The sequence below is a fragment of the Lynx canadensis genome, chromosome X (assembly GCF_007474595.2).
Source record: "Lynx canadensis isolate LIC74 chromosome X, mLynCan4.pri.v2, whole genome shotgun sequence".
NCBI lineage: Eukaryota > Metazoa > Chordata > Mammalia > Carnivora > Felidae > Lynx > Lynx canadensis.
The window spans coordinates 59,598,635-59,612,301 of record NC_044321.2 but is presented as its reverse complement, the minus strand read 5'-3'; the positions used below and the strand labels follow the sequence as shown (position 1 = coordinate 59,612,301).

General features: G+C 37.3%; 1 protein-coding gene across 2 annotated transcripts in view; it reads right to left on the bottom strand.

Moving 5' to 3' along the window:
• Positions 1-200: 200 nt before the first annotated feature.
• UPRT (uracil phosphoribosyltransferase homolog) overlaps positions 201-13,667 on the bottom strand; it is a 29,670-nt gene continuing 16,203 nt past the window's right edge. Inside the window, exons 2-7 of one of the 2 annotated variants that reach the window (XM_030305933.2) lie at positions 10,804-10,846; positions 7,830-7,899; positions 6,660-6,722; positions 4,596-4,757; positions 3,802-3,900; positions 201-1,393 (exon numbers count right to left, since the gene is read on the bottom strand). In XM_030305933.2, the coding sequence (XP_030161793.1) occupies positions 1,287-1,393; positions 3,802-3,900; positions 4,596-4,757; positions 6,660-6,722; positions 7,830-7,899; positions 10,804-10,846 (544 nt within the window). In that variant the 3' untranslated portion in view covers positions 201-1,286. The remainder of the gene's footprint in view (positions 1,394-3,801; positions 3,901-4,595; positions 4,758-6,659; positions 6,723-7,829; positions 7,900-10,803; positions 10,847-13,667) is intronic. The other variant, XM_030305934.2, reaches the window with a different exon arrangement.

Sequence of the window (13,667 nt, the reverse complement as noted above, 5' to 3'; positions counted from 1 at the left end):
GTGAAGTCCTTTTAGCATTCCTAGGCTCTATAGGGAAAATGTAATCCATTGTCCACCAGCTTTTGCTCCTGCCCCCTAATCTTTGCTGACTTTCATCAGCTTTGTTTCCTTTTGCTCTTTTCTGGATATTTTAGAACAGAGGCTCACAACAACTGCCTATGGGGCAATGAGAATATAATTATTCAAGTAACCAGCCAGAACCACTGTTAAAATGTTTATTATCAATGTAAAATGAGAGCAGGATTTTACAAGCAAGTTTCCAAACACAAATATTGTTTTCTATAACAGTTTATCTTCCTTTTCAAGGCCTAAATATGAACACATATATAACTGGAGAATTTTTAAAATATGGTGTTTTTAATTTTAATACATCTTCAGTTGACAGGCATGCAAAATAACTCATTTCCAAATCATATGAAATATCCAAATTGAAAATGTAGCATTTTAATGTACTTACTGGCCATAAAACTCAGCAAGAAACTGTTCTTCCCCATACCTCAGAAAAATCACCAATTCCTTTCTAGGGCATTGATGACATTAACAGTAATTATCCCTCCCTTGTCAGCATCCAGATATCCCTGACTCAATCTATCTATGTAAATTAATGTTATATTTCCAGTTGCTGGAAATGCTCCATCATCTCTTCACTGCATTATGCTTGGCAAGGCACCTACCAACAATGCACACGATGGGAACTGAGCCACGAAGAACATTAATGGCTTGACTGAAGAGCTAACTACATATTCTTGGTCTGCTAATTGAGTGAGGATATTAACGAAATGTAAAATTCCAGGAGGCATTCTTTTTTCACCCTGCCCAAGTTACCAGCATGTATAGTACTTGGAAGTAAAGAGGAGAAGAAGGTGACAACAGCCATAAACATGAAATCTCCCTAGAACTAAAAAGCAAACTAAATAAAATGTAAAGTAGAGTGGGCCAAAGGACAGAATCCCATTGGGTTTTATTTGTGGCTGCAAACAACAACCAAACTGAGAGGTTCAAAAATTAAGAAACAGTGTCCATGCACTGAGGGATCATCAACTTGCATTAGAATATTATTAAAATATTTTCTAAGAGTTGTATGTGCTGCATTGTTGAATTTGGTGCCAACAGTCAAGAAATAACCAAATACATTAAAGTACAGTAAATAATTTTTACTATACCCACTTCCAAAAATTATAAAGCATAATTTTCTTTGCCATTCTTCAAGTGAATTCGTAAAACAGGTAGAAACTCAAAACATTAACTGTAATATTACACAAGATAATTAATTTGTCTTTGGTAACTCAGTCTGTCCCAAAATATTTCTGTCCAAAATGTGTAGGTGCAACAGGATGAACTTCAGTAGTTAAAATTGTGATCTCTGGAAACTCCTGAATGATTGATTTGGCACCTTCAAAAAATAATAGGAAAATTGCTGTTATGGCAGGACTTTTTGGTAACATTAGCTGGAATTCAGGAATTTCATAGCCACTAAGTATAATAAAGACAGAAGGGGCGCCTGGGTGGCTCAGTCAGTTAAGCGTCTGACTTTGACTCAGCTCATGATCTTGTGGCTTGTGAGTTCAAGCCCCGCGTCAGGCTCTGTGCTGACAGCTCAGAGCCCAGAGCCTGCTTCAGATTCTGTATCTCCATCTCTCTCAGTCCCTCCCCCACTCACCCCTGTCGGTTTGTCTCTCTCTCAAAAAAAATAAACATTAAAAAAATGAGATAAGACAGAAAGTAAGGACCTCCTAGTCAGACTTTGCTAATCTCTTAGTTTGTATGTCTGATACCTGAAAAGCTTTGACAATCATCACACTATGCCCTCACCCAGTAACTAATGAATTCTTAGAATCAAATTGTTTTATATCCAAGATATTACAAATACATTCAGTTATAGCAACTTTCTCCCTGAAGTCTTTGTTTTGTTTTCATTTTAAATTATTCTTTCTTTAAAAAAAATGTTTATTTTTGAGAGAGAGAGGAGAAAGCAGAGAGAGAGAGAGAGAGAATCCCAACCAGTCTCTGCAATGTCACGTGGAGCCTGACATGGGGCTCAAACCCATGAACCGTGAGATCATGACCTGAGCCAAAACCAAGTGTAGGATTCATAACCAACTGAGCCATCCAGGTTCCCCTGTTTTGTTTCATTTTAAAGGCAGCTAGAATAGAAAGAATATATACTCCTTTCCAGAAACAGCATCATATATAAGATGATGGATGGTTTCTCAACTGGAACACTGAAACAAGTGTGAAAACTTATTTGGTATGTCAGAGCGAGCTAGCTTTTAGAAGTTAGGACTCTAACTTTGGGGGTTGCATGGAAAGAGTCTAGCTAGGACCCTAGCCAAACTAAAAAGCCATAATGATGCTGTCACGAAATAAGATTTTTTCATCTACAATGTCAAAGAATAGTATACTATTCTAATGTATACTCTTAGAACTAATACAGTTACTTTTCTACTTCCAAAGGCAGAAAGCCCAATAATTATTTGGTTATCTCAATGTTTACAGTGCCGTCTCTGCTATATATAAATGGATGACCAAGCAAATTGCCCTTTGTCACCATCAACATTTGAACTACCAGTAAGTTTTTATTATGAAACAGCAAAATAATCAATGGCCTACTGAAAGCAGCCCTCCCAACAAGATATGCTGTAGCCTCTTCAGGGTTGGCTGAGACTTGGAACCTTTGGACATGAGGAAGCACTCTAACTAGAAGCCACATATTTCTTTTTCCTTTCAATTATGAAACAAATACAAATTCATTGTCAAACATCTGAAAAATACCAAAAACAAAACTTAATAAAATGAAGCACTTAGAATCCCACCATCCTAAGATAACCACTATTAATATAGTGTGTATTTTGAAATTAAATTTGAAATAGTACTGGGCATCTGTCTAGCCTCTCATGCTAAGGAAACACTTATTTAGGGTCGATGTTAAATCCAAGTCTGATTGTGGTGGTGATAATAGTCGTAATTTGTCTTAATTGTCTCTAAACTTGGTGATAACATTTTACATTATTCTAATGCAGTTACTTTTTAACATTTACCATGTAGATGTTTTGATGTTATTAAATATTTTTCAAAAACATGATTTAGTTATATAATATTACATCCTTTGAATATATATTTACTTAACCACTTCTTTATTGTAAGGCATTTATATACTATCGAATTTTTTATTACAGTAGACATAACTCTGCAATGAATATCCTGAAAGCTAAGTTCTACATGCATGCATGATTATTTTCTTAGGACACTTTCACAATTGTCCTAGATTGTATGTTAAAAAAAACTAAGGCCTTACATTAGGTTTATTTTCCTGAGGAAATGGAGAACAAACACACAGTTCTACCATTATGCCCTTTGAGCAGAAATAGAACTTAAAAAAAACTTCTGATCTTTGCTTCATGCTGCAAAGTTTACTGCAGCAAGACCACAGGATCTAACCAGATCTTCAAGTTGATTGTGGTGTGGAAGCAGTTCTCAGGCTCGGCTGAGAAGTCAGGAGAAACAGAGACATTTCAGCTATTCGCAGGCTCTACCCAAACAATGTTACCACAAAAACAATCTCAATCCCCTTCAAAGGGATTAGTTCATCACCTTCCATATCAATTTGAACATTAGAATGGTGTAAAATATCCTATCACCCAGCTTAAAGCTTATTAACACAAGTTATAAACTACCAAAATTAGATTTAGATTTAATGTGGAAGCAAATGAACTTTTTCTCCCCATGAGAGTCTGGGCAGATACACACTTACCCAACCCTTGACCATCTGAAGGCCCAGTTACTGCCTCATGCTGAACTCACCATGAGGAGTGGAGAACAGGCTGAGTAGGATAATAACACTGGGTTGAACTCCATGTTCTATAAGAACCTTTACAGCTTCAATTACAGTATTTCCAGTGCCTGAAATCAAATGACAACCAAATGCATTAGCAACTTTAACATTTATCTCAAAACGTCTTTGAAGTTTCTTTGAAGTTAAAGGCAGTTTAGTAATCTACCATAAGACACTAGGCAAAGCTTCATTTGCAGGTACCTTTTCTTTACCAATGACATTATTTTCAATAATGGACATGACACACACACTTTTCAATTTTCAAATGCACAACAAACCCTAAATTCATTCAGTATTAGAGATATCAAATTTGACACCCACCCTCCACCACCAACCCTAGGAGACAATGTTGTGTGTGATCTGAGTAAGCTTAGGAAACAATACAATAGGAGAAAAAATATTACTTCCAGAGAGGATAAATCCTTGAGAAAATCACTGTTATGCTCACTGAGCTAGAGAAGGGACATATTTCAATAGACCTTCTGTGTTCTATATATTCTGCCTCATTAGGTCCTTTGCTTCAGTGTGAATACTCCTGTTAAAACAAAAGCTCTTTGGAGCTAAAAGAAATTTAGATAACATATATTCTCTTATTATACAATAAAAATTCCCCAGTGAAACTGCCCAGGGCAACTCCAAATCCAACAGAAAAACATATTTAGAAAGGGGTTTGCCTTTATGTAAGGGTACCTAAAAGGCAGTCACTAAGTGGAATTGCTTTAAACCCTAAGCAAAGTATACAAATTAAACTCCAGCCACTCACTGAGAATTGGATACATCAGAAGAACTTTTCTCCGGTAAATGTCTGGAGGGAATTTGGCATAATATACTTTGGCTCTTTGTGTTTCCTCATCACTCTGAATCAGGATCTTTCCAATTCGTATAGATCGACAGCAGTCTCGTAAACCTTGTTCCATTGCCTCACCTTGAAAAAAGGAAAATTTTCAAAATAAAAAAAGGGTAGGGGGAGATAAAAATAAGGTCCAAAAATAGGCCAAAGCAGAGCATGTGACTATAATTAATACAAAAAGGACATTGCCAAAATGGGAGCAATTCTTCTTAAGAGCTTTCATTTCTAATATGCTCATATTTTATACTTAGTGCAGGTCAATTAAGCCAGATTAAGGGCTGGCCAACGAAAGTAGGATAAGCTTATCTTTATTGCTGGCTTTCAAGTTTGAGGGATGTCACACGCTTCCATGAAATTCAACAAATAGTGTTTTGTTAGGCTGCTCCCTGAGCTTTTCCAGTATCAGGACCATTTTACTCTTATTATTTTAAGGAAGACTTTTAAACCACCTAAACCTGGTATTTTCATCTGAAAAGATATATAAAAGATTTATGGAAGAAATGAGGGCTACAGACCAAGGAGGAGATATCTCCTCCTTGGATGGAGGAGATGGAGATATCTCCATCAGGAGATATCACTATGCCCCAGCAATGACTTCAATGGCAGAAGTTTGCTGGCAAACAGTGAAAAACTATACTGTTCCCTTCTTCCCCTTCCCCAAGAACCATAACCAACGCTACTACTACCCACTTGGTTTCTGAACACTGAGTCATTTTGAGTCTGAATTCCATTAGAAAGTATTTGCCAAAAGTCAATCATTCTCGTACCATCTTCAAGATTTGAGGCCACATCAGAATTCTACCTGTACTGTTATTTACTTAATATTTTTCTTTAACTATTTTCATTTACATTTAAGGGGAAACTTTCTATCACTACTGTAAACATAAAAACAGTTTCTAATATATAAGAAAATCAACCAACAGCTAATAAGGTTAAAAAATAACCCTGTCTATGCATTACCCCAAGGTCATCTGCTATGTACTAGGGGTGTGAAGATGCCACTGACGTTAGGGTAGGAACTGGACTAAAATAGAAGAAAAAAATGCCATTAAAGCCCATCTCCATTGTCTTCACCAGTTTTAAAAGGTTAAATACCATTGTTCTGAAAATCCGATCATTGCTTAAAAGCTACCTTATATAAAAAAGGGAGCTAAATGCTTCTATTTTACTTGAGGTATTCAATTGTTTACAAACAGAACTTGACAGCCACAGAAAAGGCAATGCTTGTATGTAGAAAAAATTCATTTGTCTAGTGCAAGTGAGGCTTCTACGGAACAATGGGACTTTGTGCAAAAATTAATTTATTTGTTAAGTTGCTGAATAAAAATAATCCTCCCCATATAACAGGTAGACGCTCTAATTACAGGCATGTGATTTTGTTGCATAAAGTCTGGTTTAGAAGAGTAATCAGCTGGACTCAAATACAAATGCAGCATTTATAAGACCAGAATTTGGAAATACATAGAGAGTTAATAACATTTAAGTGCTTTTGCCATATAGTCACATACACATCAAATATAAAACTAAAAATATTGAATAAGTCATTCAGTCCAGTTCCTGATAGGGTAGGACTGTTCCCTATAAAAACAAACAAACAAAAACAGAACAAACATTTCTCCAGTCAGGTATTCAAAGCTCTGCAGGCCTGAATTTGTGCCATATTCCGTCAGTCTTCAAACTGCCCTGTTCTCCCCAGGACAGCATCATCTCATCATCCTATCCTCCCATCCTACCCTGAATCTCTCTGAAAGCTGGCCTGCCCTCATGGGCACTGGAGTAGATGCCCTGCAGTTAAAATCAAATTCAGTAATACAGAGGCCATCATCCAAGGCACCATGAGGACAGACAACACAATTGGTGAGATTTAAGTTAAGGCAGGCTTCAATTATGACAGACAAGCTCACTTCTCTTCTGGAAAAAAAAAAAAACTGTTTCTATGCATGCAAAGAGACAAAAATCACACATATGCAAACCTACCGCTTCTCATTATGCTGACCCCACAATTTCCCTTCTCAAATTTCACTCCTTCATACTTGTACCCTGTTGGGGAACAAAACCAAAGAATTTATCTTCCATCACTGGAGCAATCCACTTATTTTATAAAGTGCCTACCTATAGTTTAAAGCAGTTGGGTACAGAGCAATCCTTGTCTAGACATTCTGTATAACCTCTTAGACTCCTTGTGAAAGTAATGAGAAGAGTCATGATTTTTCAGTTATTTCTTAATTCTTCCTAAGAAACCTGTGGGGATAATTGGGAGAGGTAGACTTTACTGAGGAGGAACAAGATTTATGATAGCATGACATTCACATACACATTCCTCAAATTGAATTCAGAGTGGAATCATTGCACTCTGAGTGCTATAAACCCCATCAATTCAAACTGAGACCACACTGTGAGCCACAGCAGAGAGGCTACTCATTCCATCCTTTTTTCTGAACTTCAATTCTGCCTTAAAAAGCAGAAGACAAAGGCTGAAGTTATTACCTAGACATGTTCAACCCTTAGTGTCATACTGATTTTGTATCAATTATGATGCAACAATCTCAGCCCCCAATTTTCATAAAGTCAACCTCTGAATAGAACAGCTTTCATTATTTACTAAAGAAAAAATCAGAATTTCAAATTCCTGAAATAGGGATGTTCAGCTGTGTTCTATTAGAGTAAAACAAAGTACCCTCTCCAGTTCTCAACATTTTTCATTTTCTTTGTCTTTTTTACTTCTCATTCTTTCACCTGGAGTTTCAGTGCCAAACCAGCCCACCCATTTATTAACACCAGCAGCTTCCCTACAGATGTGAAGATAAGCTGCCAGTTTATCCTAATGGGCTGTTATCAAAGGCAACACTTGCATGCTAAAGCATATTTATTAACCTTTAACTTGAATTGACAAGCAAGCCATTAACAAAAAGTCATCCACATAAATTTCTTTACTAAATGTGTCTGAGTTTATTAAGTTGTTTAAAAGAACAACTTAGGCTCCACCTCAGTCTAGGCTTCACCTAGACTCCTCATTTTACATACTCCTCATTTACTGATTTAGTCATACTCCTCATTTACTGATTTACTCAGACTGCTTATTTTTCCATTTTCCCATGATTCTCGGAATTTTTATGAGGAGAATATGAGAGGAACAGCCCTGGTTACCTGTTGGGGTGGTCACCATGCATTCTTTATATGGCAGTTGATTCAACCCCTCTTCCACAACAAGTCTGATCTAAGAGTCAAAAGAAGAATAAGTTGAAAAACTGCTAGGAATCTAGTGTTGGCTGTTAGCTTAAGGAGCTGAACACTAGGCAAAAAGTCAGTAATGCAATAGGCAAGGGTGGAGCTCATGGAGGTAGGAAGGGGGCCCCTATCAAGTTTTAGATGCAGAAAGAGATCCCCATGCTCGGCTGCTTGCTGCTAGGTATCCAACCTTGGTTAGGCACATGATCGCCACCAAAAGGCTCAAGTATGCCTTCTGATTCTCATTCAGTTAGTCCAGCCTGTATTATGAGAGATGCAAAACTACAGCAAGTGACAAGAGTCATGGCAGGCACCCTTGGAAGTAATATACTTCTGGTTACTCTGAAAATAGTGCCCACTGGGAATTCCTCTGCCTTGTTCAGTACTTTGAAATTAAGTTGGTTTCTTTTTATCAAAGGCTCACCATAATGCAAATAAAGCCTGCAACTTCTTAGGAGGAAATAAATGAATGGATGGGGCTGAACCAATTTCCTGAGTTTGAAGTAGGATCCAGTAATCTCTAGACCCAGTGTGGGGCTCAAACTCATGACCCTGAGGTCAAGACTCACATTCTCAGCTTTCAAAAAAAAAGTCTCCTAATGATCTTAATGTGCAGTATAGAGGAAAGAATCCATCAGAACTACTAGGAACAGCCTCCAAAACCCAGATATGATATTCCTCTGAGCACCCAGAGCTTCCAGAGCCTACTACAATAAAGGTGGTACTCAGTTTTCAATGCATTTTCTCTCATCAATATTACATTATTAAGAATTGGGAACAACAGGGAGAAACACCAGGCTCCATGTTCTGTTATCACAACACAACACCCTGCTGCCATTAAAATGATCAGTGCTAAATGGGCCAGCACTTTGTCAGCCTATAGCATCAGAGGGTCCAGGAACCTCATGAATACTGTGTATGTATGCACATTCATCTCTAGCCACCCCTTCTGTGGAGGTTAATGTTTCTTAAGAGCAAGGGAAGAAAAGAATCCTTTTCTTTGGAGAGCCTAGATCTCCCAGTAACACTCCTCTAAAAAGTCTTACCTCCTGCCCATCTCCTGCAACCCTGGGACAGAAACTGGATGTGTCCAAGCCTTATAGAACATAAAACCAGAAGAAGGGTAACTACATATAAAGAACTCAAGATTCAAGTGCCCGGGAAGCCAATCCTGAAAAATCCATGATGCAATTAATGTCAACTGTAATGGTATCCTTGTGCTAGAATAGACAAATGTACTAGAAATCCTCAATACCAGAAACCTAAATAGCTCCAGTCTCTACCACAATGACAGAAGGCCCTCCACACACAACCCCCAATATCATCAGAACCTTCAAAGCCAAATGCAGAGAACAGAGAGGTTCCAATTACCATCCCCTCATGTGAATTATGTCGTGGATCCTTATTTTTTATTTAAGATATAAGGCCTGCCCTTTCAGGCAAGCATTTTATAATAACCATGAACTTAATTCCTGCCTTCTATAGAAAAAGGGCAAAGAAAGCAAAAGAAAGAGGAACCACTTTCTATTAATGAACACCAACATTTCTGTTTTCTCCACAGCAGCCAATGGCACATGTTCCTTCCTCCTTGAAACTGCTCCTTTGGTTTGATAAAAGCATAAAGACAGGGGCACCTGGGTGGTTCAGTCAGCTAAGCGTCCAACTTTGGCTCAGGTCATGATCTCATGGCTCGTGGGTTTGAGCCCCATGTCAGGCTCTGTGCTGACAGCTCAGAGCCTGAAGCCTGCTTCAGATTCTGTGTTTTCCCTCTCTCTCTCTGCCCCTCTCCTGCTCGTGCTCTGCCCCTCTCTCTCTCAAAAATAAACATTTAATTTTTTTTTTAATTTAAAAAAAGCATAACAACAGAATGACCTAATTATCACTACAGGAGTGTCAATTAATTAAGAACCAAGAATACTTAAAGCCAAAAGCCTACACTGTTTTGGAATTAAGATTTTCCCAGGGAAAATCTAAATGAAAAGTTTCGTGCCTTTCTTCCCTTCTCGCATTCCCTTTAATAATCTGTCTTTTGTTCCCTGATTATACCTGTGAGGTTAATAAGCCACTTTTCTTTCTTTCCCAAACTAAATACTGACAACAGTATTTAGAATGTAAACTCCATTAGATCGGGGACAATGTCTGTATTCTTTACTGCTGTATCTTCTCCCCCTGCAACACAGCCTAGCCCAGTGCCTGACTTGAGTTCAGTATGTATTTCATGAGTATGAATACTAATAACCACAGCAGAAAATGTGTGCTTATTCCAAGCACTAAGCACACTTAGATGTAAATACAAGAAGAAAATGCAATGCTTCATCTGAAGACAACCCAACTTGGCCTGAGATCCTTTCAGAGCACACTAGCTAAACTGAATTGGGCATGGCCAATCCTTAACAGGAAGTCTCTGAGGAAAGCATACACAGTCCAACTCAGTATTTCACATGTAAAGATAGTACAGAAAGGACAAAATAAATAACTCCCCATGTAAACTACAAGAGAGGTATTAGTTTTTCTGTATTAAATGAATACCACAAAAGTAACTACTAGGTCTCCCTACATCTTTGGTTTTCTTTTCATGTACTTCACTTCACTGTTCTAAGATGAGACATTTAGGGTTTACTCAAGATCAGGTTACCAAGATCCCCTTTGAGAGGTAGAAGTACCTCAGAATTACAGAGAACAAGTTCATGGGCAATACTCTGAGGTGAAATGGATTGAGGTACAGCTTTAATGAAAGAGTAGAGACAAAATACTTCAGAAGTTTACCAGGATGATGTTTACTTGGCACAAACTCTCTCACCCCTCAGAATGCTGTAGAACAAAAAAGTCCCTTAGCCCTACTATGATTATATCACTAGGAACAATGAAACAAAAATGGAGAGCCTCTACCTACCAAACGATCTGCAGAAAACATGAAGTCCCCTCTACTGGCTGTCCTAGAAAGAAAGTAGTAAAAGTTTTAGTCCAGATTAGAGCTTTAAAGTAAAATATTACTTAACACATATAGTAACACTGATATTAAAACCTATTACATACTAAAAGCCTAAAAGCTTACATGTACAAACTATTGCTGAGGCAAGATATTTTTCACTTGCATACAGGAACCTAAATGGAATGACTCAGTAAATACTGTTGAAAATGCTTACTTGATATCAACATTAGAGACAGGAATTGAAAACATCATGCATTCTCCCACTGAGCTGCCCAAGTATATATTATTCAACCAGGAGATGAATGAAGCTCCCCTGCAAGATGGCAGCAAGCCCACAGCTCAAGTTAAGAGAAAAACTTCACAGTATGAAAAACAGATTCTTCCCATTCTCCCCCTCCATTCACCTTGAACTAAAACCCAGGTAATTGGGGGGCCTAAGTAGATCAGTTGGTTTAGAGGCCGACTTCAGCTCAGGTCATGATCTCACGGTTCGTGGGTTCGAGCCCCACATCAGGCTCTGTGCTGACAGCTCAGAGCCCGGAGCCTGCCTCAGATTCTGTGTCCTCCTTCTCTCTCTACCCCTCCCCCTTCCCCACTCGCACTCTGTCTCTATCAAAAAATGAATAAACATTAAAAAATTTTTAAACCCAGGTAACCAAGATAAGTAACCCATCTACTTTTTCTCTAATTCCATTTTGGAATGCTAATTGACACAAACAAATCTTCTAATGTTACCATTGTTTTCAAGAATGCATAACCTAATTTCTAAGACCTCTTTCTAAAATTTTGATAATTTGTTCCTTTTACCTGTTTTCTCAATCAAATACTTTATTCCCTAGATCTTTCTACCATTTTCCTGTACATTCCCTTCTGGTCAACACTTTTATATCCTGAGGTGCCCAATTAATAATAATCTAGGGTTGCACCTGACCACCTGACCAACCAAAAGGGGAATATTAAAAGGCTGACTTTTTTTTTCTGTATGTAAAAATCTAGTATTGTTCTACCCAATATAAGTTAAATGATCTGACTGAACAGACTGATTTACACTTTATGTACTTAAAAATCCCCATCTGCCTATCCACAGCATACCTAAAATATTCCCCCAACACAGCATCAAAATGGCATATGCAAGCATATATTATCTCGGTATAACATTAACCACTACCTCTTTTTTCCCAAGCTGCGATTACTTTCTCTGACAGGAAAAAGAAATGAAATATCCCTGACACAAATGGCATTTGGTTTCTTAGAGTAACCACAGTTCTATCATATTACAGTTCTATCATATTATATTATCATATAATAACTCTCTAAAATATGAACCAAAACTGAGCAATGGCAAGAATACAGGTCTGTATTCTTTACATATAAATATTCCCTAAACTCAGAAAACTATCCACACACACCTACACACACACACACACACACACACACACACACACACACACACACACAGAGCCCATTTAAAACAGGCTGTATTTAAAGAACAAACTGATAGTTGCCAGAGGGGAGGGGGATAGGGATATGGGCAAAATGTGTGAAGGCAAGTGGGAGATACAAGCTTTCTGTTATGGAATGAATAAGTCCTGCAAATAGAAGGCAAAGCATAAGAAATATAGTCCATGATACTGTAATGGCACTGTATGGTGACAGATGGTAGCTACACTTGTGGTGAACATGGCATAACATATAAACTTGTGGAATCACTATGTTGTACACCTGAAATTAATGTAACATTGTGTGTCAACAATACTCAAATTTAAAAAATAAATTAAATAAATAAATAAAACAGACTATTTCATGTACTGTGGTTTTCAAATAAAACCACACTATTACGGTAGCATCTTTGATTTCTGGAATCAATCTTCACAATATGCTCATCAAGGAAGTAAAAGTTAGTGAACTACAAAAAAATAACTGAAGACTACTTTCTGTTTACTAGACATATACAAACATACAATCTAGGCAGCCAGAACACAGTGTTTCAATAGGGAAGAAAAATCTGGTTTGCCTTAAAAGAAGTATTAAGTAATATATCTTGGGAACACATCTGAAATATTTGTTTTTAATTTCTGAACAGTTACACAGAAATTTATTACATAGAAAAGTTATATTTGGTTAAGTGATCAGAGTCACCAAAATCCATTAGAGTAAAACCTTGGTTTGCAAGCATAATTCATTCCAGAAACATTCTTGTAATCCAAAGCACTTGTATATCAAACTGAGTTTCAAGAACCATTGGCTCAGTTGTGATCATGTGACATTTGGCATCACATACTACTTGTGTTGCAAGACATCACTTATTTATCAAGTTAAAATTTATGAGAAATGTTTGCTCATCTTGTGGAACACTCACAGAACAAGTTACTCACCATCCAAGGTTTTACGTATTTTACTCTAAAATCAGACATTTTAACATCTTTCATACTCTCCCCCCAAATATCAGCCTCAACTGATATATTTTCTGTAATAATCACCTTCTCTACATTCCAAAAAGTACACGCTAGGAGAAATGTCATCTCTTGATAGTTATTTGACTCCCAATTAAAGCATTCACTGCCGTAAGTCATCTCACTACAAACAGTAATTACTAACATATTTCCTGCTGTTTTAGACCCATACTGTTCAAGACCCATACTGTGTACTTTAAATCAATTTAGAAATTAAACTTCGGCTAGAATACAGTAAGTTGATTGCATTTTTTAAAAACCACAGTAGTCTTCAATATTCACATCTAAGTCCCTAACACTGTTAACATTAGAGTTTCATAAAACAGATATATACTTGTTGTACCAGCAAGTTATACATAATCTCTGAGCCCC